This window comes from Poecilia mexicana, unplaced genomic scaffold, assembly GCF_051168715.1.
Source record: "Poecilia mexicana isolate PSO_F unplaced genomic scaffold, ASM5116871v1 scaffold_18, whole genome shotgun sequence".
Taxonomy (NCBI): Eukaryota; Metazoa; Chordata; class Actinopteri; order Cyprinodontiformes; family Poeciliidae; genus Poecilia; species Poecilia mexicana.
Genome location: NW_028263387.1, coordinates 10775069 through 10803060, shown reverse-complemented (window position 1 = coordinate 10803060; position 27992 = coordinate 10775069). Strand labels below are relative to the sequence as shown.

The window sequence follows — 27992 nt, the reverse complement described above, 5'->3', positions numbered from 1 at the left end:
AAGGATAGTCTGTCCTCTAGCTTGACGTGTTGGACAAGATATATGCAGAGATGTGGCTGGACAGAGATCCAGATTCTTTCTTCCTAAGTACTAAACCTCAGACGTGTCTGCTAGAGTTTCCCTAGATGTGTTTAATCAGACCGCTTCTCCACTTTCCCTCCTCGGCGTGCTTGATCTTCGTCGGATGCCACCGGTCTGATGTGTGAAAGTGTGGACATATGGAGATGATCACAGCGCCTGTTGCTGATGAGTTTCCTCTGGAATGCTGACTGCTTGACAGGCGAGTTGCCGCGCTGACATGAAGCCTCCGTCCGCCGTCTGAATGGGAGAGATTGACAAATACCGGCAGGGAGACAAGTAGGAGGAGGGGGACAGGAGAGACAGAAAGAGATAGGGGATAGAGGGGGAGGTGGGAGGAAAAGAGGAGGAGAGATGAAGGGAAAAAATGACTTTACGCCACGGCTGGACTGCCCCCTTTTTTCCTCTCAACCTCTCTTAACTTTTTTCCTCCCTCCTTCCCTTCACCCTCCTCCTCCTCCTCTGTTTGTGTGTTTTAAATGATTTGGGGAGAAGAGGGGGACAAGCACTCTGAGCTCGGCCGACGGTGCAGGCAGGAGCGTCACACAGACGAACAGGAGCCTGAGGGGCTGCAGTCTGGGACTGGAGAGGCATTCAGGGGGATTCTGGATCCTACACACAGAGCAGATAGGTGATTGACAGCCACGCAGGAGGACAGATAAAGGAGTATTGACTCCCTGGAAAAACAAAAATAGCACGTTTCAATGTAGGGACTGTACAAAGAGCAAGGGCAAAGATATATTTATTTATCGGACTGCAGGAGAAACGTGTTTTCTTTCGTGCTTTCATGAGGGAAGCAGATGAAAGAACCGCATTTTGAATGAGGGAATCTTCATCCTCTTCTTGCGATGCTTTTAAGGAACTCTGAACTGAGTTACCCTGCGGACTGCTGACGTGACAGGATACATTTACGGTCACTGATTGCTCCAGAAAAGACAATCTACGTTTTACCTCCTTTTCTTTATTCAAAAGGGCTCCGGCCGAGGTGCCGGGCTGATCGATACTATGTTTCGCTCTTTAACAGCACCTTCGACTGCCTGTCTTCTTGTCTTGTGCATCCTGGATGTATGGACTTCAGCCGGGCCGGCCGTCCAGCAGTCCCAGCGGCGGCAGCAGTCTCGCAGGTCCAGACAGATGTCCACCCCAACGACGTCCGGCAACCTGTCGGAAAGTGCCGAGAGCAAGGTGGAGCGCCTCGGCCAGGCGTTCAAGCAAAACGTCCGCGAGCTGCGGGAGAAAAGCGCCTGTTTGGACCTCGTCTTCCTGGTGGACGAGTCCTCCAGCGTAGGGTCCAACAACTTCCAGAGCGAGCTCAGGTTCATCCGCAAGATGCTGTCCGACTTCCCTGTGGCGCCGGAGAACACGCGGGTGGCGCTGGTGACCTTCTCGTCCAAGACCCACGTGGTTACGAGGGTGGACCACATCTCGGCGCCCAAGTCCCACCAACACAAGTGCTCCCTGTTCAACCAGGAGATCCCCTCCATCAACTACAGAGGAGGAGGCACCTACACCAAAGGAGCCTTCCAGAGGGCAGCGGTAAGTCCCATCTTTAGGGGAAAATCCAGACAATTGAGTTGCTCTCATTTGGAGAGCCACGTTCCCTCTCCTGAACGTATTCCCCTTTTTGTGCCGTCTGTGTGTGTGTGTGTCGGTCTGCAGCCTGATGTCTGTATGTGTATGTCTACACGTGTAAGGAATGACTGTGGTCTAGAAAGGTTGATGTTAATGAGGCTTTGCTGTTGCAGCTTCCTCTAAATTACACAGCAGCAGACGGTGAGGGGAAGCTGCTTGCTGGGTAATTGTTCAGGGCTTTCCAGAGATGAAAATACCCGAAAGAGCAAAAAGAAATGCATGTGTGAACAAAAACTGAATTTAGGAGAATAAATGACTAGAGACGGACTACTGTGCCTTGCAAAAAGTATTCCTATGTCTTGAAAGTTTTCACATTTTATCAGCGTGAGGCGGTTGAACATAGAAGAATTTATACTTGTGAAGTTGAAGAAAAATCTATTGTTTCTAAGATTATTTACAGATTTACAGATAAAAATCTTAGGCTTTTCCCTTCCCTTAATTGACCTAATGACTTAATAGAAACTCGGTTCACTGCTGGCATCTCTTCCAGCTGTGCACATTGTTACCTGTTCTGTTTTTGGAAAAATATCTCGACCTCAGATTGGATGGAGCATCAGTGATATTAGTTTTCCTGCCGTGAGCTAACTGGGTTGTTTAGGAACTAAATATGCTCCCTCCTGAGCTGTGGCTCTCTGCAGCTCCTCCAGAGTTACCACAGCTGCTTCTCTGATGTTCTGCTCTCCTTTTCCTGCCTTTCTGTTTAATTAAATGACCAGGTCTCGGTATGTTTGCAGTTGTACCAGATTATTTCTGTTTTCAGGTCGCAGCTTAACTCACGATCTGTCGGGATATATTTTTTTAATCATATTTTAATTCTGCACCGTTTGTGTTGATCAATCAAATCTAAATGAAATACACTTAGGTTTATGGTTGTAATTTGGCTAAAAGCTAAAGAAGTGTGAATACTTTTGTAAGACAGTGGAAGTCGAGGAGTGTCACCTTAGAGATGGGAAGTTTTTTATTTATTTTTTTTTCAAATTACAGTATTTTTTGTTGTATTATGTGGTGACTGTGTTAGTTTGTTGTATTTGGGATGGTGATATGAGCAGTCTCAAACCCTGGGCATCCAAACTAGACATATGGCACAACTCGTCTGTCAACTCTGCAGTAAAAGCGGCCCTGGTGTTGTGTTGTACGGTGGCCACTCCTCTATAAACGCCACCCGGCTCATGCTTCCGATATGCAAATTCCCCAGAAATTCAGCTTTTGGACGAGATAAACAGTTTTCTTTCTAAAAGCTGGATGAAGGGAAAAGTCAGTGACACATCAGGGAGTCCAAACCGTCTGAAATGTGAAACACTTAGTGTGAGTAAGCTTTCTTTCAGCAGGTCCTTGTTCCGACTAATACTGCTGGATTAAATCCTCCAGTTAACTACTGAAAGCTCGGCCCTCAGGCAGGTTTACATCCTTACTCAGGTGCTGAGAAGCAGGCAGCTGGCTGTGTCCCCGCATCTCAACCTCAATGAGAAAAAAACCTTCTTGGTCAAGCTTGTGTTTCTTGTAATTTATTGGAAACACCTTATTGTTTTAAGCTATTTACAAACTGATCTATTAGTAGACTGAATGTGCTCTAGGGCTCTTTAGTTGTGTAGATTCAGGTTTAACAAGATAATAAAACAAAGTAATGATGCAATTTTCTTTGCATCTCTGAAATCAAAGCATTTGAGTCCTTTTTCTTTTGTAGCACATTCAGTGTAAGGCTCAGGCTGACTAGCTGCAGAGCTGACACAGTTTTTAAAATGAAGATAAATGAGCCTGGCAGGTTCAGACCTAGATGTGTAATGTTAATTGGGCTCCAGCAGCACCTTTCCACCTAATAGATTCAGCCTGGTGTTTGCTACGCCTCTTTATATGGTCAATAAACTAAAAAAAAAAAAACCTAGGCTCTCTTTGATTTATTATCTAATCCAAGGTATACTTAATTGCCTGTCTGGATGGGAATAAAAAAAGGGGAGAAAAGTGTTTTTCTGTTCCATTAGTCACAGAGAAGGTAGGTCAGTTAGCTCTGACGAGTCGAAGCTGCTCTTTAACCAACTAAACTGCACTGCTGCAGCATCATGTTGCTGTTAAAATTGAGATTTTACATCCGTTTGTCCAGTTTAAGAAAAAAATAGAAGTGCGAACATGCATGCAAACATCTGAGACGCGCGGGTTTGTGCATCTGTGCAAAAAAGAAATAGTCCAAGTATGAAAGAAAAAGCATAATTGATAATTGCAGTGTAATCATAATGTTATACCGTTTTTTATTCCCTTGGCTGTTCTGAGGGCTGCAGAGAGCTGGGATCCATTAAGAGAGACATTTTTCCACCAGCCGTGCATGTAGAGACAGGGCTCTGCTCCAGCTCTCTTTATTTCTGTCTGTCTCATTCTCACCCCCGTCTGTCTGTCTGTCTGTCTGTCTCACCAGATTCATCACTCAGTGGGTTTAAAGCCTGGGATTTCTGACTTAAACAGACCTTTTAGGATATATTGGGCTTGATTTATTAACTTGAATTAAACCTTTAAAGTGTCTGAAAGCTTGACTATAATATTTCTGATGGGTATGCAGACTATATGCTATACCATCCATTTCATACCCAAAAGGTAACATTTTGTCCCCTGGTACTTTCAATTTGAACTGTTTCACATTCCCATAATGTACATTTTTATTTTTTCTGGTAATTTCAGTTACACCGGTTGTAGTTATTCTCGGCTTTTGGGACATTTGACCTGATTATGACCCCTGATCATAATCGGAGTGGGTCAAATTTATCCCCAAAGTGAGTAAAAATAACTGAATACTGTTAAAAAAAACTTAAATGGTGACGTTATGAAAAAACAGCACCAATGTTAATAAACTTTTAAGGATACATTATTCATACCCCTGTCAGGTTTAGGTTTAATATTTTAGTTTAATCAACACGTTTCTTCTGGCTGGATGTAGTACCAACATTTTAGTTTGAAATCACTGGAGAAAGCAAGATATTATGGTGAGGGTAGAGAGTCCTTCCAACCTCAAAGACTTGGAGCTCATCATCAAAATACCAGCGGAAATATGCAAAACGCTGCAATGATGGCAATAAAGAGTTTTCCATTTTATATTGAAAAGGGTGTTATTTTCAGCATGCCAATTTTTAAAATGTATTTCTTAAAATAAAAGCATGACTTATTTGTAGAAATCCTTTCTATAAACCAAATGATCTTTTGATAAATGGCTCCCTTTTACTCTCAGAAACAAACGTAGTTTAATAAAAACAAAGCTTAAATTTGCCAGGGGCAGTTTTTGTATTAAGTTACCTAAAAGTGGATATTAATGTCTTACACATTATCCTCGAAAAAAGCTTAAACACTCATCAGTAAATGAAAATAATGTTTATTGCTGTAACACAGCAGGACTGTCGGTCAGGTATTTTGGTAAAATATGCGTCTAATGTGTGTGTTGTGCCAAAGCTGTAAAACTGTGCAGCCTTTAATTCAGGAAAATGTTACATTCGTGTTTTATTCTGGAAAAAATCAATACCCAACTCTAAAAATAAAGGAAAGTAGCAACAGAATACCCACAAAACTAATAACTAAGATCTAAAATAAGTTTTTACAGTAGCTGCATCAACCAAATCTATTTTCCTAACAAGCAATCAATGCAAATATGAGAGAGTGGCGAAATGCATAAAGATTTTTTATCACTCTGTCATTGATTAGTAATAGTAAAACAGCTGCTGTTGTTTTTTGTGTGTTTGTGCTGGAGTCCACATTTTATTGTTTTCATTATTTCAATGCCAAATAATGAAAAACTATATCCCATAAAGAAAACAAAGTATAAACAGTAGTTCCATCTCTGCAAAAGCTAACATGACTAAACCCTCATCAGTTTTGTCCTAGAGAGGACGCGATGCAGAGTTAAAATCTGAAATAGATTTTTCTAAACCATCCACAAAGTGTTTTGTTCTAACAGCCCCAGTCCTGCAGAGCTTGGGGAATACCAGCGTTGCACAAATATCTTAAGAAATACTTGGCCTTCCTTCACAGAAGTCGTTTTATTTTTTTCACCAGCTCTGTCTGCCTGAAGTGTGGCGTTACTGTGCTTTCTTCTCTAATACACCCCAGAGGTGCTTTGTTGGAGTCGTATGAGGCAACATACTTGGCTAGGACCTGCATTTTACGTTTTCTTCTTTAAAATATCTGGTGGGATTTTGGCAGCGTGCTTCAGTTGTTATCATAGTGAAATAATTAATTAATCTTCTGATAAGGTTCAGGACACTGTGATTGTTCGCTGCTGCGAATATTTTCCCCGTTTGTAGATGCTCATGATGGGATGTTTTATTGTTATCTGAGCCAGAAAACATTTAAATTAAAGAGAGGAGTTCTGAGTTCAACAATCTTTACTTAATATTCTTTGAGAAATATTGGTCAGTCTTACTCTGTAGCTGTTTGCACTCCTGAAGGGTTAAAGTGGAAAGAGTTTGATAGTTTCCTCTTTCACATTTCTGGACATCTGGATAATAACTTAAAGTTTTGCACAGAGATCCAGTCTCTCAAAATGTCATTCACAATACTGTTCCTAAATAATCACAAACTTCAGTCACTTTATCTTTCTTTTCACAAGTTTATCATTTACAAATACATGAGTCCTAACAGTAGACCTTCTATTTATATCGCCTGAAATAAATGTCTACTTCTTACACATCTTTGATTCACATATTTACCCCAAAGAGTTCCTCATGTTCTTAATGTTCTCATATTCTACTATTTTCATCATTTTTGATGGATTTATTGAGTTGCTTGAACTTGACTCACCAGCTGGTCTTACTTGGATTGAAAATTACTGAAAAATATACAAGTGAGGTGCAGCTACGTGCCAGAAATGATCATTTTGTTCTCTTGTAGAACCTCTGTCTCAATTTTTGGATCAGGCTGAACGACTTCCAGCAGAAACCATTAAAAAGCCGTTTTACCAGATACAAACAGAAGCCACTTCAGAATCTGGTTAAAGTCCAGCAAAGTCTTAACTAAGCCCAACAAATCAACCTTAAACTCTGTTACTTGTAGCTTGTTGTTTAGCCATCGACTGTCTATTTAAAAGCTTCGTATTTTGATGAAATCACCCATTGGAAGTTCATGTTTTTCACCCTGCTGATTGCTGAAGAGGAAATGCCCTCCTGGCCTTGAACGTTGGAGATTTGTTTTTATTGCAGCTACACTTTTTACAACGAAGGGGACAAAACATTGGGCAAAGTTCTTGAGCTTATAAATTATGGAGTACTTGTAATTATCTTGCAACCCAGAAAATGAATTAGAATACACTTAGAATCCAGAGAAAGTCATATAGAGAAGCTACTCATTACCTTTAGGATCAACATTTAGGACCATCTACTTTATAGAATCAAACATGGAGAACCTACACTTATATTAATTTAGCTTATTATTATCCAGAGAAACTCCTCATTTCCTTAAATCAACATTATCAGAAGAGGAATCCAGAGAAACCCCTACTAATTTATAAATCACAGACTACTTATTCTTAAATGTACCTTATATTTCAGAATCTGGGGTATGTTAGTAGGGGTTTCTCTGGATTCCTGTAATGTTGATTATCAGAACTTTTTTGTATTTTTTCTTCTTTTGCTCTGTCCTTTGGTTTGTTGTCTTGTTGCATTTCCTTCTAATTTATGTAAAGCACTTTGAACTGCCTTGTTGCTGAAAATGTGCTATGTAAATAAAATTACCTTACCTTGAGTCGAACCTCTAATCTGCTGGTTGGAGGACAGATGGCCTCAGTGAATGGGACGCTCTCTCTACCCCATGACAACCCATTCCCAATAGACAGTTTCAAAGCTGGTTATCCAACCTCTTGCCACTATAGCAGCTTCAATTCTTTTGGAAAATTTCTCTACAGACGTTGAGTGTTTGTTGGAGTATTTCACCATTCTTCCACATTAGTGAGCTCAGGAGCTGTTGCTGCATGAGTTGGACTGACTTTCAGATTTTGCTCTAATCATTCCCAGTTTGGTTGAGGTCAAGACTCTGTGCAGGCCAGTCAAGTTCATGCTCAACCAACCAATCAGTGTTGTTCATTCTTATATACCCTGCTTAGAGAATGTTGGAGTGAACCATCACCAATCTGTTCAAACCTAGTTGGGAGGATTGATCGTCTAAATGTTGCAGAATATAACCTGCAAAACAAGCCCACACCACAACCATCCCTCCACCAAACTTTATATTGGTCTAATTGTATCGCAACAAGTACCATTCACTGGAGACCATGAACCCAGACTCATTCTTGGGATTCCCACTCAGCAGAGAAGTGCGATTCACAGACAGGTGGAGACTTATGAACACTGGCATGTTCAGCATGTTCTTTCCCCACTATGTGATTTTATGTGATCTACCACTTCTTGGATCAGTTCCTAATATTTTTAGTAGCTTTCACCTTGTACTGACACCGCTAATTGTGTTTTTTAACCACAAAACGACACTGGAAGCTACTGGGCTCCTCCCATTGTCCAGTTGAGACATCTGAATTTAACCGTTTGAAGGGGTTCCTCAATCATTTTGTATATTGTGTATTTGTAATGCAAAAATGCTCATAATTTTCCATGTTTTTCCACTGTTGGCCAACAATCTTATATATCCACAGATCACGACTGTTGCTTTTTATATAACATTGATTTGGATAACTGTTTTACTATAAAATAGGACATAAAGTTTGATCTCATCTCTTCTTGCCTGTCGGAAACCTCCGCCATCATGAGCTGCCAAGTGAACCCCTACTTGCTTTCTTCAGTCAAACCTGGCTTTGGCAATGGAAAACAGTTGGCTAAACCAGCCGTGTCTTGATGTCAATCTGTCTTCACAGTTTCATAAGACGGCAGGGCGTGAAAAGCAAAGATGAAAGATAGACTGGAAAATGAGGGGGAAGCAGTTGAAGATGATTGCTCCCAGTCTTGTTTTCAGAGTGGTAAGCTGTACGGCTGCTTGACTCCAGCTTGAAGCGGACGTTAGTTGTCCCCCGAATGCATTTACAATCACTGGATCAAAGAAACTTCCTGTTAGGACAACCAGACTACTTTTAGGAAATAAATTAGTAGAAGTTTGTTCTGCAAGTGGCTATTCTCCCCTTAATCTTTCAAAGATGTGTGTCTTCATGCTCTTTATTCCTACAAACGTTCACACACACAGTTTATGCAGCAGCTGCAGGAAAGTCAGAAAGGTCACGTCATGGACTGTTAAAGCTACAGTGCCCTGAACCTCTTTCACATGTTTTACTTTAAAAGCACAAATATCAGCTGGTTTTTTTAGGGTTCTATGTGATCAAAGCAAAGTTGTGTAAGCAAAAGTCTGAAAACTTAACACCCAATACTTGTGGGACCATCTTTTGTTACGCTTGCAGCTGTAAGTCTTTGTGTTTCTCTACAGTTTGTGCAAAATTCTCAGTTGGTTTAAGATCAGGACTTTGACTAGACCATTCAAATGCAGTCATATGCTCTTAACCTTTCCCTTATAGCTCTTCCATATTGGCCAAACAGTTCAGTGTTGGTTCTGTGTTGCACATTTCTCTTGTGCTTATGGTTTTCTTTCAGTAGTAGGTTTTCCTTCTGCTACTTTTCTGTAAAACCAGGTTAGTGGACTGCACAACCGATAGTTATCCTGTCTTTAGATAATCCCACTGAAGTTTTGGATCATTAGGATTACTATGAGCCTTTTGGACGCTTTTCTTGCCTCGTTTGTCGATTTAGGTGGATGTTAATGCCGTGGTAGGTTTGCGGTTTTGCCATATTCCTTAATTTTCTGACTGTGGAACATTAAGTGTTTAAAGCTTGTTTTATAACCAAACTTTTCCTTAAAGCCCTCCATAACTTTATCCCTGCCCTGTCTGATGTGTCCCTTAGTTTTTAATACACTATCTATGCACTAATGTTTGTTTCTGAAAACTAAATGTATACATTTTCTTTGATTTCTTGTTTGTATGTCACTGTTTTGTCTGCAACAAAAGCCCAATAAAGTTCATAGAGGTTTGTGTTTGCAACATGACACATTAAAGGTAAATAAATGCTTTTGCAGAACAAAGTAGATGCTTGAGCATGATAGGTTTCTCAAAATTAATAACACAACAAACTGGAATGCAATAATTGTATATTTTTTCAAAGTATTAGGACCTCAACCTTAGCATGTTACTATGATATTTAGCCCTCTGGAGTAAATGCTTCACCTTTCAGACCACAGTGATCAATAGGCTGAAGTTACACACAGCTGAAACAGAGGAGTGGAGAAATTGGGTTTAATAATTTAATACTAATATTGTGACCATATAACGTTGGAATATTATCTAATAAAAAACAGTTTTTATAGGTTAAGCAGTGACATATGTGTCTAGTTTTCTGCTAAACAGTAGTGAAGTAAGCTTTGGTTTTCAAGCATGTAAAACATCTATGTGACGTTTCAGAGTGGGGGTTGGTTATCAGTCTTGTTTTCATTGAGGTTCTTGCCAAGCTATTATCAGCTATTTATTTCTGCAACCAGGATTAAATAAATACTGATGAGTGGGTTATGAAACCCATATCCTCTCCCAGTGAATTGACCTCATTTCTCCTCCTCTGACTCCTTTTTGTCACCTAATGCTCCACAGACCTCCCCTGCAGACCTTTCAGGAAGTGGAGCGTCCTTTCTGTCAGCTTTGACGTATTGCGCTCAAAACATGAAGTTTCATTTTACAAAATATTGTCTCAGGTTAAATGAGGCCCGGCCCGTGAACGTTTCTTGTATCCGTCCAGTGGAGAAGGATCACTAGAGTTGGGTAGTAAACTAGTTGCATTTAATTGAGTAACTTTAAAAAAAAAAAAAAAAACTTTTAGGAGTGTTTTTACTGCGTTGTACTTTTTCCCTTTTACTTGAGTAATTTTATTATGAAGTATTGTTACTCTTACTTGAGCAAAATTTCTGGATTCTCTACCCACTTCACTGAATGAAGAACAAGCTTGTTTTACCAAAAATTCACCAGACAAAGTTGCAAAGCTGCATTTTTGTTAGTTTCATGTTGTACTCTTTGCTTAATTCTTGCTGTTATGTATCACAATTTGTGCAGCAGATTCATATTTATTTGTGGATCTAAATTTGTCCATCTGAGAAGAGGAGCAAAGTTGATGATGGAGCGAGTGGAAAACAAAGTTCCCTCTGCAGCACGCAACAGAAAGGTCCATCTTTGTTCTTGTCCTTGTGGCCAGACGGTGACAGTGATTAAAGCACCGTTTCCTGTCTGGAGAAACGCTTCCCGACATCTCACTCTGGATCACGTCGTCTCCCTGATTCCGTCTGCCTCCTCCCTCCTTGTCAGTATTGCATGCAACATGCAGATGGATATGCATTGCTGATTAGTTTGGATGTTAATGAAAGCCATTTCTCAGTCTGGATGATCCTTTCAAGTGGACTACAGAGGTTCCTCTCAAAGATCAATCTTGAAATAGGAAGTTAGGAGTTCACACAATGGCAAGAAAGCGGATACTAGAAACTTCTACTATAGATGTGCACCAAGCAGAAGACCTAACGAGAAAGATATGAGTATTTTAAAGCTATAGGATTATGATTTGTTTTTGGATGCAATTTAATTTTCCTGCAACACTCTGTATTTTGTCTAGATTTATGGCAGTATTTGTGTTTCAAAACCATCACAGACCCACATAAACACTCAGGGCATACCTGTTATTTGTCCTGAGGTTGAAGTTGGCAAGTTGCTCAGGCTCTGTCATGGTAATCGACGCTGTAGACTCAACATGAACGTGTGCTCTGTGTGAGATTGTATGTTTTGGGCTCTGAAGGAAGAAATGCATCAGTCTCAGGTTTTGCTCTGCTTGGCTTCTTCATACTGAATCACTCTGGCACAGAATCCCTCCATTCCTTCTGATCTGGGTTCCTCAACCACAAATATGTTTTTCACTGAGCGATTCTGCGTTTATAATTGGTTCATAAGGAAGGAATGGCCGTTTTCAGATTTCCTTTAACCTTTTAGTGTATTGGCTGCATGGTAAATCCAGTTTCATTGTTCCTGATTACCTTTTTATCAGATAGTCATTATTATTCTAATTAACTTGCTGTATTTTCTGCCTTTTAATATGGATCAATGCAGTGTAACTTCATTCTTTAGTGCATATTTGATATGATTTCTGAATGAGAATCTAAATTTGAAGATAAAACTGAGGTCAAACCAAATTCCAACAAAAAACACAAAGTGTAGCTATCTTTTACTGCTTATTTATTCTATGTACTTCCTGTATTCTTGTTGTATAACTTTATTTTTACAGACATATTGGCTTTAACTAATTTTTTTCAGGTAGCCGTGAAATTAGTGTTGATAATCTTCGTTGTTCCTCGTTTATCTGTGGAAAAAGGGCTGACAGATGTTCAGGCAGAGCAGCGATTTGGTCAGCGGACAAACGGTGGATTTATCTGCAACTTGTGAGGTGCAGACAGGCTCATGAAGGACCGAGCGTGTCGCAAAGATCCTTGCTCCGAAGGGGGATTTAGTTTTTAGAACATCTGAGGATCCTTGGACCATTGCAACGACCTTTTTAAATGAGAGATTCTGCAGCTTTCAAATCACCTTTCTCTTTTATTGTGCCTCTGTGTAATAATAAAGCAAAGCCAAAGTAGAGATTTATTTTGCATGAGAAATCCGGGGGGCTTTATTCACCCTAACAATGAATTTAAACACCTTTGGCAGCACCAGCTTGCTCTTTGAAATTACTCTACAAGCTCAGCACACCTTGTGTTTGGATCAGCCTTCTTGTTTCAGGCAGTAATGATAAAGTTTGTCCATGTTGGAAGACGAGTAACAGTGCACAGCCGCTTGCTCTCTGTTCCAGGTTCTGGCTGTAAAACATGTAGCAGGATTCATGCAGGTTGAGATTCTCAACACCACAAAGAAGTTTGGCAGCCAAGTCAACAGATCTGACGATGAATCTTAACCTCTGGCATGTTAGAATGACGAAGGCTGGAGTGCTTTTGGTCTCCGTAAAGCGTTATTGTGACTTTGATTTATTTTTATTTTTTTCTTTTACATTATCTCTATCTTTCAGAGCTGCAGGGAGTTTTTCTAGACTTTAAATATACGGCACATGCCTACAGCTGTGTCTCCTAATTATGTCCAATTAACTCAAAATAGATGCAGTTGGGCTTTATGATGCTTGGCTTTGAAGTCTTGCAGATGAAGTGCTGGACTTATAAAGACCATAAACGAGTTTGTAAATAGGAAATTATTTTCTCGTTAATTTTATTCTTGGAGACCGGTTTACTTTACACCAGTGGAAGACTATAATGTAGCCTAATGACTGGAAGGAAACATTTGAATCCACTTTACAATTGCTCTTAAAGATAACAGAATGTGGAAAACTTCAAGCGCTCTAAAAACTAAACCCCCCTCCATATTTCATTTCTGTTTTAGTATTTCTTTCCTTTCTCCTGTGTCACGGTTAATTTTCCTGCCTCAAAGTTATGTCCCAGCATTTTTTCAGCAGACGTCAGTGTATGTAGCATGTGGTGGTTTTGGATGCTGCAGTATCCCGCTTGGCCTCGGGGCAAAGGCTTCTGTGGTCAGAAGCTGGAGTTTGCCCCGGCCAAATCCAGCGATCGGAGCGAACGATAAGGAGGTGAATAAAGTCGAGGGGTATTTGTGTATATCTCTGATCAAGTAAATTGCGCAAAATGGTATTTTCTTCTCCAATAAAGACTTAAAAGTGGCTCTAAATCACATATTTCCCTTTCCTCTCTTCCAGTTAGAGGAATTTATAGAAACTTATAAGATTAATATACCGTAAAATACGGATCTATAACTAATTGACAGCTGTTCTTTTTCTGTTTTTCTTTTGTTTCCTGTTTAATGAGCCACTATTTCCATTTTCAACTTTGCAACATGAGACCCTCAGTTTTCCTGGCTCTGTAAGCCAACAGACGGAAGTGTATATAAACATTTCCACAAAAGTATTATGAATATATCATTGCACCTTCTTTATTTTGTTCGTTGTGAAAATAAATCTGTAGCTGAGTACAGAGAGGAAGTCCAGTAAATAAAGTCTGACCTTCAAGAGAGACGGTGTAGATTTCAGTTCTTAAGTCATCGGTTATATGAACATAAACTAGATAAATTTTCAGATTTTTCACATTAAAGAGTAACTTTCTTTACTTAAAAAAAATTATTAAAAAAATAGCATAGATGATATTTGAGCATGTGGCGTCTGATGTCGTCTCTGTGGTTAAAAAAAATACAGTCCATGTTTGTCTCACTGCTATCCAGTAATAGGTGAGATTACAAAAAGAACCAAGTTGGTAAAAGACTCGAACATAATGTTGAAGTGGACTGAGTGGGTTGAAGTCGACCCGTCTCGGTACAGTTCTGATGGAACGACGGAGTTCAGTGGAGCCCCGGTGTTCAAATTCCTGCGATCCTCTGCTTATTTTTATTAATTCAAACACCAAATATACATTCATATTCATTAATGCACACAATGGAAACCATCTTAGCATTTCCACAGAAGCTAGTATTTAAATCCTTCCTAATCTGCGCCCTTGTAGGTACAGCCAATCAGCGCCAAGGAAAGTAATTGCCACTCCTTGATTGGCTTTTCAAACATCATCTGCGCGTCAAACATCGATATTTCAACTTCCAAAATATTTTATCGAATATTTTTGACATACTACACAAATAGTCAACATTTCTCCCCAAACTATGGAGTCTGAGAATAAATTAATCCTTTATACTGATCTGAGAACAAGCCGATTATTATATGAAAGGTTAATGATTATAATGAAAGTACTTCTTGTAGGATGGGTGACGATACTTGTTTATTGTAGCGAAGGATTTTCTTTCTTTCTTTTCATGCTGTTGCCGCCTCCAACCTTTTTACCCAGTTACGCCTCCCTGCATTAACAGCATTGAGATTAAAGACACAAATCTCACAAATCCCTTAAACACGTGGATTTATTTTGGCAGCTTGAAATTGAAATTTACCAAAAGCGTCAGAGATTGGCATGTGAAGAAACCAAAAGTATTTCAAAGTGCCAGCAGTGGCAAACTAAATAACACGTTTTTATGAGCTAAGGCGTGCAGGTCTATTAGTAAACCACTTGCTATGTTGAGGTTGGAGATCGAGAGTGCCAGATTCCACTGGGTTGTTTTCCTTGGTGAGCGAATGTGTGTTCTTGTTTGTCCGTCTCGACTGAAAGCAGATTACCGCTGCGCCCGTACGAACCCGGGCAGACTCAACAGACCCGGGCATGTTTGTTGTCCTGCTTTGTGTTAATTTTAAGCCTTTTTATGTGAAGTTTTTAGCGTTCCTCACGTTTGATTGTGTAAGATTTCAAGTTCAGAGACCAGTAATTGTGTTTCCAAATGTAGCGTCGTGTTCCAGATAGTTTTCCAAATGCAGAGACAAAGTATGCTTTAGCCTTGGCTTAAGTTGGCTCATTATGAAACGCTGTGAGGAGGCAATAAAAGACTTATCCTCCAGCTTTTGGCATACTTTAATCAGTCTCCATTCACTAACCACTAAATGCAATGTTTCACGGGCAGCCATCTATGTATATAATTTAATTTATCTTCTTTTTTTATTTTTTTGCATTTTGTTCTTGTTGAGGCCACTAAAATTATTTTTGCCCCCTTACCAGACCTCATTAGGTTGTGCTCGGTTGTAATGATGTGAAGTTTAGTGTAATTGGTCTACTAACATGGTAACAAGAGAGTCGATGAGTTAAGCCTTTTCTTGAATACGTGCTGCATTCGCTAATGTCTTATTTTTTTCTGTTAGAAAGTTTTACCTACAGCCATGCCAAGACCAACAAACCCGACAGGAGAGAAGGAAAATGTAGGAAAGACGAGGATGCAGCCCGCGCAACAATCAGTGCATTTTCCTGTTGATGCACGTCTGCAGCGAAAGTTTCGTGGACATTTTATGCCAAGTTGGAGTAGCCAATCACTCATTTTCATAAGCGCTTTCTGCACCCCAGTCTGGAGCTGGGATCATGCTTCATCACACTGTTGCCATTGTTTATTTCAAACTCTGAATTGAGCCTTGGAGATGGTGCGGCCGCTGCTGTGTGCTTGAGCAGTGAGGTAATGAATGCTTTGTTGCAAATATTACATAACCCTTCGCAATCTGGAACTTAAAACCGTGAAAGTCCACGTCCATCAACATAAAGAGAACAACCTAAAACTACCAACTTAGAGGGAAAGTGATCATCATCACGATCAAACCAGATTAGGGAAGTTTACTAAATAAATTCATGCTGAATGCTGGAAATAAATAAATGGTAAATATAGAACCTCTAAAGTCTGATGGTACCCTATGATCAGCAAAAACATCGAGAAGCAAAGAAAAGTTGGTCATTTTGTATTTTAAGTGGTACTGATGATTGCGAACTTGTCATTTTTGCATAAATAATAAATATTTATTTGAATAGGTGGCCCATAAAGTCCAGTCTTGGAGAACAACTTGACAAAGGATGCATCCGAGAATTGCCGGATTGTAGCATCTATCTGATATAAAACAAAAATTTACCTCTTATCCACGTAAAAAGACCTGTGTGGGTTCATGTTGACTAAATTAGGTTGAGACGATGTGACCCAAAGATCCAGCATTTGCGCTGAAAATGCCTCCTTTGTTCTGGTTGTGGAGTTTCTCAGTCAGTAAATTAAACTTGTAGCTTCGGTTTGAGCTCATGACCTTATCAGAGGAACTGTTAAAGGCCTGAACTGTAATTTTGCATCTTCACATGGTGTTTAGGTGTGTTAGCTAATGCTGCAGACCAAATCTTTCCTTTTGCCTGGTGGGTCTTGCTATACAAGTAGTCACCAAAGTTTCTCACTTGTTTGAAGAGAATGACTTCATGTGATGAAGCTTCTCCTAAACTCCTTTTGCAACGTTTTGATGGATTAGGATCCATGTCAGATCTCATCAAAAACACAAGCAGATGTGCAGCCTGATGGTAAATATTTCTATATTTGCTCAACGCCTGCATCTGATAATATTAAATCTATCAAGCACACGAAATAAATCAAGCATGTAAAAACCAAAGAAACACAAGACGGACCAACAAGTCTTTCTGACCAAATAAATGTGCCCAACCTCTTTCACATGGCACACTCTTCACTGCTGAAAATGTTTTTTCTTGTCTTTTTTTCTCCACACACACACTAGACTGAGGCTGTAAAACCCGAGAATTATGAAATGAGCCAGCTAAGATGGCCTTTACTTTTGGCGTCACGGTAAAATTAGCTTCCCTCCTTTTCTTGGCATCTTTCTTTCTCTCTTGCCGCTTCTTGTTGAGTTGAGTTTGATAAATGGTGTTGTGGCAGAACCTGTCAAGGTAACGTACACAGTTTTCCAGCCATTTTGTCTGGTAATTGACCGATTGTCCACACTCTCTAACTCAACTCTACTTTGTCACCCTTGTCATTTGTGTCTCTCTTTTTTCTCTCTCTCTCTCTTCTTCACGAATTTGTAATGTACAAGCAAACCTTAATGAAAACCTTTAAATTATTGGGTAGCATGAGGCAACTTGGTGGTAGCCAAATTTGGGGCAATTTCCTTTAATGCTTTACTTTTTCCAGGAACAGTTTTCCCTTCCTAGCTTTTTGTGCAAACACACCCCAGACAGGTTGACAATTATCTGTGTTGTGTTGCTTATGTAATGTCGAAAATGTTTTGTGGTTTTGCAATAAGTAGCCACAAGTGTTTTGATCGATGTGCAAAAGGAGAAATACAAGTATGTATATCTATATGATCGTGAGTGTGTGCCCTCAACATTTCAGGTCTTTTCATTGTCTCAAAGCTCAGATGGTGTAAAGACGGAGTCTGCAGAACTTAGCAGCTGTCAGTCGGACACAAAATGTCAGTATTTGGGTATTATGGAGCAAAATGGATGCTGTTGTCTGCACTGATTATAAAAACAGAACAAAACTTGGGAGCTACATGGCTACATTGGTATCAGAAATCAAGACATCTTCCGTTACAAAGAAAGATTTAAATAATCTTATAATGACTAACAAAAAAGCCATTTGTAAAATGATTGTAAAATCTTAACTGTGGGAACATTTTCACTGCTAAATGTGCTTTACTATTGCACTGGAGTACCGTCTGTGATCCAAAGGAATAGGATAAACCAGACCAGAATTGATGGTTTTTACCATAGCAACTGAGTTGAGATGGTTTAACGTCCCTATGTTTTAATGGCTGACAATGAAAGAAATAAACTTGGTGATCATCACCCAATGCCTCTTGTTTAATAGAGGTGCAGCCGTGGGACTTTTCCACTCAAAATCTCCTCTTTTTTTAAAAGGCAATTCATAATGTTTACAACTTTTTCTTTTTAATTTTATTCAGGCTCGTCACTTTGTTATATTCATTTTTTTTCCAAATAAAAGAAAAAAGCATTAAAGAGAATAGATGGTGAAGGATGATGAAATATCATTTCATAACGCAAGAAGAAGCCGTTAATTATTAATGTCTCCTGTTTGGATGCGAGTTGTAAGGTGAAGAAATGTATAGTGATTTAAACAATGTGGAGGATTCAGATGCGAGAAATAAATGAGAGCAGTAGCTTGGAGACCTAACCTACCAGCACCCTACCCAGGGATTTAAATGCACGACACCGTCTGCTGGCAGTTCACCACAGTGGTAAATCGATGCTTCAGGCAGAAAAACTGTTGTTCAAAACACAGAAATACTGACAGCATCTTGGGTTCAAACCTCTGGATTGTTTTTGAAATTTAGAAAGAAAAGAGAGAAGCAGCCTCCACCTGCAAAGCAGTGAAAAGTTTTCTGTTTTGCTGAGATTTAGTTCATTTTATCTTTCCCTCCAATAGCTGCAAACTGTCTGAATGAGTCAGGTATTTCTAACCTTTACTTTTTTTTTATTGGTACCTTTAAAAAAAAAAGTAGTAAGAGCAAAACCATCTGCAGTGAGACAGATGGAGCGCAGACACAGTGTAATTTCTCTGTAATAAACAGAAGCCATTAGGTAAATGACTCTCTGTTTATCTTCACAACTACTCAGTAACAGGCAAACATCCGACTTGGCTTCATTTCCACTGCACACAAATAAATCACAAATGAGCCAATTAAATTTTTTTGCTAATGTCAAACTTTGTATGCATTACTGTAAGCCACCCTACTAAACACGTCGTACCAAATTAAAAAAACAAAACACATGTCAGTGTGGATTTTATGACTTATGAATGACGTTTCCTGGTTTACAAACTGACAGCCTCTAATAATGCAAAAAGCTGCATGTATTAAAACTATTACATAGTATTTTTGCTACCTTATTACCCAACATGTTAAGAAGTTGAATTTCAGTCGGTTCTAATTTGCAAGTTTATTTTAAAGGCATCAACTATCCCCATCTGGGTGGCCTGCTGAGAGTGGAAACCCTGAAAGTGTCAGTGCCTCATGGCTCCATACTGAGGAAAACTTAAGCATGGAAAGTTTTCTGAACCTGACGGAGTGAAACCGAGACGGTGTTGCATGGAACAAATGGAACTAAAGCTGAAAGGGAAACTTACAGCAGCTGATCTAGGAAAAATGGTGCAAAATTAAAGATGTCTGACTTTACAGCACTTAACGTAAAGCATTAGCTGCCAAGATGGTATGAAACGTTGGGGTAGTTGGGGAAAAATCTAAATTAATTGAAAATGGCCTTGACTATCTTGAATTATCCTAAATTGTTGCTGAATAATGTCTAGTGTTGCGTCAGTAGCTGTGTGCATGTATGTTGTTCTGTTGGGCCCCAGCAGGAGTTTTGTTTTTCTTGCCACCCAAGCCAAGAGCAGATAGCCTGTCCAAACAAGCCGTCTAACTTCCGACTGACGGGAAGAAAACTTTCCAAACGGATTAACCCTCATTTTACTTTTCTCTCCTCCATGGAGATCCTGTAAGTAAAGTTTTAAGGCTAAACATGCATTGTGTTTGAAACTGTAGTTTTCCTCAGTTAAAAACAGGAAAGAAGACAAGAAAAGCACTTGATTGTGATTTTTTTAAAACTTTTTAACCAGCGTCCAAAATAAATACGTTTTTATTTCACATCACTGGTTAGATTTAGCTGTTCCATTTCTGGATTCTGATTTTCTGGTGTGTTGTAATAAATGAATAGTCAATGAGCTGTGATCAAAGCCAGAGGAGCAGCTAATGGGAGGACCGCAGCATGGTGCCGATGTCGGGTCTGGATCCAGGATGGCTCTCTGCATGCAGAAGCCTTTGATTAGCTCCGTGCCTCCATCAGCAGCTCCTCAAGGTGTCAAAACTTGTCTAATTTCTTCTGCCAAATGCAATCAGATGCCTGCTTCTAATCAGATTAACATCTGTTGTGCAATTGATCATCAGTTCTTCTATTTATTTAAAACTCAAGGTGGATATTACCAGAGATAACGCAATATGAAAAATGTTCTCAATCAGTAATGGTCTAATAATGAAAGTAAAGTAAATAGCGGTGTACGCCACTCAGATTTTCTGGTTGTTTTCCTCTTTGTTTCTCAGTCTAAAATGTCTTTTCACTGTGATTTTTGGGTTATGAAATAACTACATCTAGACAGTCTGGGGACTGGTGAGGAATTTCTTGAGCTCATTGTGGAAAGACCAATACTTCATAAAAATGAAAACCTTTATGGACAACGCTGAGGATCCTCCTCACAACAAATTAAATCAATAATTCAATGTTTTGAGTCAAATATTTATCCAGATATTCTGCAGCTCAGGCCTCTATAAAACCTGCTTCCCAAAGTTTCTACCAGATCTTTGAAGAAACCGGGGAAATAAAGCCAGTAAGGATTGAACTGATCTGTTTGCTTGGCTTCTCCACAAACTATATATGTCTTTACATATCATGGATTTCCTTTATCTGCTCGTCATACATATGAATATCATTGTGATGGATTTGGCTTGTGGCGATGCCGCTGGATGATATTTGGACCCGTTATTGACATCTTTGATTTACATCTTGTGAAAAATATTACGGAAACTCCCATTCAAATGGAATCTGCGTTTTCTTTCTGCGGTTGCTGAACAGAGGGACTTTTTAGACCCTGACACAATAATTATTCTGACACACAGCCAAGCAGAAAACAAGCTGCATACCAGCAGAGGCTGAAGAGATCCCAGATATCCACATGAGTGTCATTAGCATCAGTCCTTTATCCTGGCAAAATTCTGCTTTTGATTAGGCTCCATCGGTCCTGTGTTTTTGTTGTTTTTTTTAAATCATCTTGCATTTTGTTTTTGATTCTGGACTGGTTTGGGTGTTTTTGTTTTTGTTTAGGTGTGAGAAGAGTGGCAGCACATGATTTCAGAGTTTCTTGCTATAACTCGAGTCTTTAACTTGCTTTTACAGCAGACCAAAAGATAAAACTGCAACTTTGCAGTCTGTAAAAACATCTGGAAGGGGAAAAAAAATAATTTCTGATAAAGCAAGGAAACCTCCACCAAATGTAGATGACGTTCTCAGCAGGTATTTTCATAGCTGACCGTACGAGTTTGAATGCATTTCCGTGCTCGGTGCAGACAGTGTAAGTTTTCCCGTGCAGCATAATGGAGAAGTCCCTGCCTCGACATATGGTCGGCTCATCTCTCGGTTGCTTCCTGCCAGAGTGTGAGGGCGTTTTGGAACAGAGGAGAATCCGGTTACCAGTGTTTCCTCCTGGCCGGACAGTCCCTGTTCTGTCGTTACTTCCTTGATAGACGTCGCTGGACCCAAGCCATTTAGACCCGAACTGTCCCGTCACTGATTATGTCATCTTTAAACCCAAACTGTCGACATAAAAGCCTTTCAGGAAATGTCAAATTCCCGCAGAGTTCAAGATAAGTCACTTTCTTTAACTTGCATCACATACATGTGGTCTAGACTGTAAAAGAGCTTGAGGAATATTCCAGTGCCTTTCAGATATATTCATTTTGTCACTTTGCATCCTCCATAGCTTTTGGTGGCCTTTATAAAATTGCATGTGGCAGGATAACACAAATGCATAATAAAAGCTTCTGCAGCAAAACGTTAGGCGTCTATCAAGTTGGTGCATTTCTTTAAGGTTATGTTTGTAAAGGAGTCAGTCAGTACATCTGCTCTTAAGTCTTGTAACAGTTTAAGTTTGGATTTCGGTCTAGATTAGGAGTTTTAAAATTCAGTTTTGGACTCAAGTGATCACATCAAATTCTGCTGTGTTCCCGACGTGGCAAACTGGATGCGATGACTTTCTTCTTACTACTCTGACATAGAAACCACGTTTTCACGTAGGTAATGGTTGTCCTGTGAGCAGATTCTCCCACCTGAGCCTCTGGTCTCTGCATCTCCTCAAGAGTTACTAAAGACCTTAGCTTAAATGGACAGTCATGTTATCGTCGGTTCTCCTCTTACCTCACACTTACTAATTTTCAGATTTTGTTTTGGTTTAAGCTAATGTTAACCTCTGAGGCCTCCAGAGAACAGCTGGATTCACACTGAGATTACAGTTCTGGACTAGGTTTACTGTCCTGATGATATTTAAAGAGAATTACTGGTTCTAGTAGACACAACATAGTGTTTACCTATCAACCAAAATCCCAATACAATACATCAAAGTAGTTGTAATGTGACAAAATGTGTAAAATCCAGGCACTGTATCATTTTTATTTAAAAATGCAGTGTTTATCAAGAATAAATGGGTTAAAAAATAAACATTACGATGGATCCCTTTTTGTTTCAACTTGACGCTTTGATGGCCAAAACCTTGAGGCTTGTATTTTACAGTTGTTCATTCACTTCTCAGCAAACGGACCTTCAAATCAAGATTTTTCTTTTCCTCTGTTAAAGGACCTTATGCACCGCAATACTTGCAAAATGTGTTTCTCTTATCAGCCGTCGCCGTTTGCAGCATATGTGATTTTCCGCTCTGTCTTTTTGTGCCGTGAATGATAAGGTGCGCCCTGAGTGTTTCTGAGAAGTGCAGCGTGTTCCCACACACTGGCATCTGTGGCCACCTTTATGTTAATACTCTGACCTGAAATATGCCACGGCTGTTCGGGAGGCTATTATTAGTGGGCACGCTCCGCTCGGTATCGTCTCCACGGTCTCTCACAGCAGCCACTGACTCAAGGCTAGCTCACAAACCACTGTGACCCAATGCCAAGATGGTGAGCAATAAAATAGCAGCCAAACATGTTTACAAATTCAAAACAGCTTTTATTGTTTTTGAGGGGGTATTAAAAAAGGGAGGCACAAATAACAAGCTCTCTCTTGCTTTAAGGTTTCTTTGGGTTTCTTGATGTGTTGAGTTGGCGACTCGAGTTTGTCGCAGGGAAAATAGAAAGACTGGGTACCATTCCTTGTTTGAGACTCCAGGATCTCGGTGGACTTCCTCCATTTTGAATGGTTTCCAAGGTGAAAGAAGAGGCTCATTTAAAGCACCGTTCATTCATGAACTGCCGCTGCTTATACAGAAAAAAAATTACAACTGATGCTGTTAGTCAGAGCGGAGCAAAGACAGTAGAGGCTTTTCATGTTGGGTGTAGTCAGCATCTCCAGAGTGACAACCAGAAAAGCAGACGACCTGCAGCTTTCCCCGTTTTTGTCTGTTCTCTTTCCATCCTCTTTTTTTGTTTTTCTTCACAAGCTCTTTAATTATATTACTCCTGCCAAAGCTGCTGCAAGTGCAGCCAGTTGGACAATAAAGTCCAGAGCCTTTCTCTGCCTTGTCTCCCGTTTCGTTCTGACTGTGGTCACACCCTTGCACGTCTTCGTTCTCTTCAGCTGTAATCCTCTGTCATCTAGAGCTGCTGTCCCCTTCTTGGTTGGAGAACAAAAGGTCCTTCGTGTTTGATTATGTTTAAGTAAGTCTGCAGGTGGATCACTGTCGTTCCGGCTTCACCTTGGCTGCTTTTGCGTTTCATATTTTGTCGTCCATTATTCCCTGGGTTTTCTCTACACATCTCAACGTCACTTAAAAACCTCCATGCTCGCTCGCTCTCGAGTAACGCTGGCAAAAAGTTGTGTTGTTTCTTTATTCTTCAGAGAAAATAAAGATATGTTGCTCTGACTAATGTTTTTTTTCTAATTGTATGTGGTGGATTGTAAACGCTGGCTAAAGTTAGCTTGAGAACTGTAGCTGGTGTCTGGGGCGTGCGCAAGAGCCTGGCCTGCAAACTCTGTGTTCGCCAGTGGTTTCAGACCACTGGCCAGCAGCTGCACAGTCTGTTGGAGAAATAATTACAATGGTAGAGCTCGCTCCCGTTTTTCTGCTCCCTCTTCCCATCCTTCCCTTGCTGGCTGCGATGCTGATGTAGGGTTTTTTGGAACCATAGAAGTATGGGCTGTTGTTAGTGGTCTCGTGTGACGTTCTTTTGTATCCTATTTAGTCAGGTCACTAAAGTCGGGGCGACGTTGGCAGCAGTGTGCGGGATGTGTGTCTGAACAGTCAGGCCTGTGACACATGCAGTGACAGCAAAGACTATATTAACGTAAACATCATTTTGGACAATTTCTCCAGTGCAAGTGCAATGCTGTGTACATTTTTGAAACATTTGAAGGAGATCATTAAAAGATCTGAAAGAGGTGTTCTGGATTCCTGCGTACCGAGTGAAATAAAGCTCGCAAGAAACTTGTTGCGCTATTAAAAAGTTGGATGCATAATAACTGTAAATGTCTTCTTCTCTTAACAGCAAATTCTCCGTAACTCCCGCGGGAACGCCACCAAGGCGATCTTCCTCATCACTGACGGCTACTCTAATGGGGGCGACCCTCGGCCGGTGGCGGCCGCGCTCAGAGAGCGAGGCGTTGAGATCTTCACGCTGGGCATCTGGCAGGGAAACATCAGAGAGTTGCACGACATGGCCTCCCAACCCAAGGACCAGCACTGCTACCTGGTACACAACTTCGCCGAGTTTGAGGCGCTTGCTCGCCGGGCTCTGCATGAAGGTAAGGAGGAGTGATGCAGAATCTTGGAAGTTTCGAGTTGTAAAGACAAAACCTCTGGCTTACATTTCTGGCGTTAAGGAAATAAAATCTTAAACATGAATAATCAAATCTTACATTTCCTCTTTCACGGCAACATCTTTTTTTTCCAAAGACCAGACACTTCTTGGTCTAACCGATGTAAGAGGGAGATGAGGTTGTCTCAAAATGACCTCCTTCAGTACTTGGTCCTTTTGAGATAATTTCTTATTAATAAAATCAGGCCACCTTTTGAACCCTAAAATCTCCGCCAGGATATTTTTTGCTTATTTTAATTGTGCACAGTTAAGTAAGAAAGGACACCCTCCAATGCACAGTGTTGCTCCCTTTGGCTAAAACAACTTCACTGAGATCAAGATCTGACCTTTCACCCCAAGTATTGGAAAAATGTTTTTGTTGTAGGTCATCTGCAGAACTACAGTATAAACAAAATATTCAGTTTTAACAGGATTCTGTGCAAACAAATATGGCTGCTGGGATATATGGCAAGGAAACATTGACATATTTTGACTTCCCTCTGTGTATCGTAGTCAGCAACAAGACGGGTTCATTTTTAACATTTACTGGTCTCGTTTGTCTATTTTTTAGACAACTTTACACCCAAAGGAACTGCACACCTTTATGTAATATATATACCTTTATGTAGGCAACCATAAAATATATGAGACTTAGAAATAATCTGAAACTTTAGGTCAAAAGGTAGCTAAGATTTTGGCAAACAGAAGCCAAGCTAATATCTTCTCCTTCTTTGAAGCTTTAATTTTCCCATCACCATTTGACCTAAAGCAATCTCTTTTTTTATTGCACCTCGTTTCTTTTCTTTTTTTTTTTTTAACCCAGTCCTCATTTAAAATGATTGGAGTAATATTTCACCTACAATCTGACAACATATGTAGGGCAGATACTTTCTTCTGTTTTTTTTCGCCAATAACCGTCCGAGCTCACTTCCATACATCAAACAGCAAATCCATTTTCTCACAGTAGGAAAGAACTTCCTGTAATGTGGTTAGAAATGGGTTTGTTCAGGGCTTTAAAGGCCGTGCTAGCTCCATAAAACATCCCGGCCGAGGGCATGCCAGGTTCGGAGGGAGCTGTAAATCATACGTGTGCGTGCAGGTAGACGAGGCGTGTGTTTCTGCATACAGTGAAATTCCAGATGCAAGCGCGTCGGGAAAGGTCGGTGAGAAAGCACGAGCAAAGGTCGGGGAGAAATTAAAGTTTAATATGCTCCATCATTCAAAGCAGACAGCCACGTTATCAATAGATTATTAGAGAAGCTGTCGCTGCCTTGTCATTTCAGCAGTTTCTGGACCTATTTGTATCAGTATGTTTATTTCTTTTTTTTCTTTATCGTGACAGTCAACTCCCGTTAAATGGCCACATTTTTTTATGTGTGGAGACTTAAGAGGGGGATTATTTCCCCTCAGAAAGTTGTACTTTAGTGTGATGGAAACATTGTAATTATTGCCCATTTCTCTTTATTTTTGCAGGCAAATTTCCCTTTATTGTCAATTGGTTGTTGTTCAGTTTTGTCTTTCTCCTGGACGGATGTTATGATAAACTCTTATTATCATGAAACTCAAGAACTTTTTGCTATGAACTTGCACTTGTTTTCACCGCCAGACCTCCCGACAGGGAGCTACATCCAGGAGGATCTTTCCCGCTGCTCCTCCCTGTGCGATGAGGGCAAGGACTGCTGCGACGTGATGGCCAGCTGCAAGTGCGGTATGCACACCGGACAGTACGACTGCATCTGCGAGAAGGGATACTATGGCAAGGGCCTGAAGCACGAATGTACAGGTGGGTAATCCTAACCAGTCTGTCAGTCATTCATGCCAACAAAGCTTATCGTTCTCAAACCGCCTCTCAAGTCTTAAAATTCTTCCTTTGGTTGCAAAAACGAAGGTTTTGCTGGAATCACAGCAAGACCAAACGAGTGTATTGAGCCAGGCAAAAAGGCTGCTCAGTTTTTTTGAGAGGTGGACGTTAAATGTTCATCCCGTCTGCTTGGGTGTTCAGAGGACAAATTGTGTTTAACGAATCCAGTGAAATGCTGAGAGGGCTGGAGAAACAATGTTCTGATGTTTTGGGTTTTTTGATGCTTTAGGCAGTGTTTGCTCACCTTCGACTCCGATTCCCAGCAGAACTCGTCACAATCTGCTCTCCTGCTCTCAGCTTCCTCCTTCAAATCACAGCTTAGACAATAATGTCTTTGGTTTATAAAGGCACCAAAAGAAAAAAAAATGGCGGCTGTCATTTTAAAACTTCTTATTGCTTCGCTGTCATACAGACCCATTTGTGAACCAAAGTATCTGTTTCATGTGTTGCCAAAGAGCCCCGGCTTTTAGGGCAGCGCTCCCTCCTGCTGCTTATTTATGCTGCCAGTAATGTTCAGGGGCATCGTGCTCAGTGACTTCATTTTAGATAAAAGGCTGTCATGGCTGCAGTAGAGACCAGCGTCTATTTGCATTCGTGAGATCGTGACTGCCAGTACGTGTGAACGTCTTTGGTTTTTGAACTTAAGATGTTCAAAAACTAAAAATTGTTTGCCTGCTGCAGTAGATTTTAATGAAGTGTAAATAAGATGTTGGATTAATTTGGCTTCATGCATGTTTGGTATGAGGGATTGTTGCAAAGTTAGCAACACCAGTTGAGCAATTTTTTATCTTTTATTTTTTCTGAAGTGCCTTGAGACGACGTTTGTTGTTAATTTGCGCTATAAAAGAAATCAACAGATTTTTTAATGATGCAGAAAGCATGAACTACATTTTTTTTACAGATTAAAGTACAAGTTCAATTAATACAGAAGAAGAAATGTGTCTTAATAATTAAGTCTAAATCCACCATCTTGTTTGAATCTCTTCTATAATTTATTTGTCCCATAGTTTTCTGTCCAGAACATTTTAATAATCATCCAATTTAATTAGCATTTCAGAGGTTTCAGTGAAAATCAAAGAACAAGTCAAATACTTTAAGTTATTAGGACGACTGCCTCAAACTAGAAAGATGTTTTCGCTAAAAGCAATTTTAAATTGCTGCAGGGAAAATACAAGTTGAACTTTTCTTTTTTTACTTTGTGAAGTTTACACACAATTTACATTCTGTTCACTTTTGGTTTGATAATCTCCACCTTTCCTGGTGTAATGCTGCAATCTGACTCTGTCTTGTGATTTTAAGGTGAGGGGTTAACGTGTTATTTTTACTGAATGTGCAATCAGCGAATTCACCAAGGATTATAGTCGTCTGTGAGTGTTGGGGAGCAGAAGAGCCAGCAGATGCACTGGCTGCCCTCGGTGTCTGTGTTTATAGAAGCTAATTGCCGCATTAGGCCTCAGTCATTTAGACAGCTA

At 40.1% G+C, this 27992-nt stretch overlaps 1 protein-coding gene across 2 annotated transcripts in view; it reads left to right on the top strand.

The window, feature by feature from the left end:
- Positions 1 to 551: 551 nt before the first annotated feature.
- svep1 (sushi, von Willebrand factor type A, EGF and pentraxin domain containing 1) overlaps positions 552 to 27992 on the top strand; it is an 89508-nt gene continuing 62067 nt past the window's right edge. The window contains exons 1-3 of one of the 2 annotated variants that reach the window (XM_088015305.1): positions 552 to 1614; positions 24351 to 24606; positions 26266 to 26442. In XM_088015305.1, the coding sequence (XP_087871431.1) occupies positions 1084 to 1614; positions 24351 to 24606; positions 26266 to 26442 (964 nt within the window). In that variant the 5' untranslated portion in view covers positions 552 to 1083. The remainder of the gene's footprint in view (positions 1615 to 24350; positions 24607 to 26265; positions 26443 to 27992) is intronic. The other variant, XM_088015306.1, reaches the window with a different exon arrangement.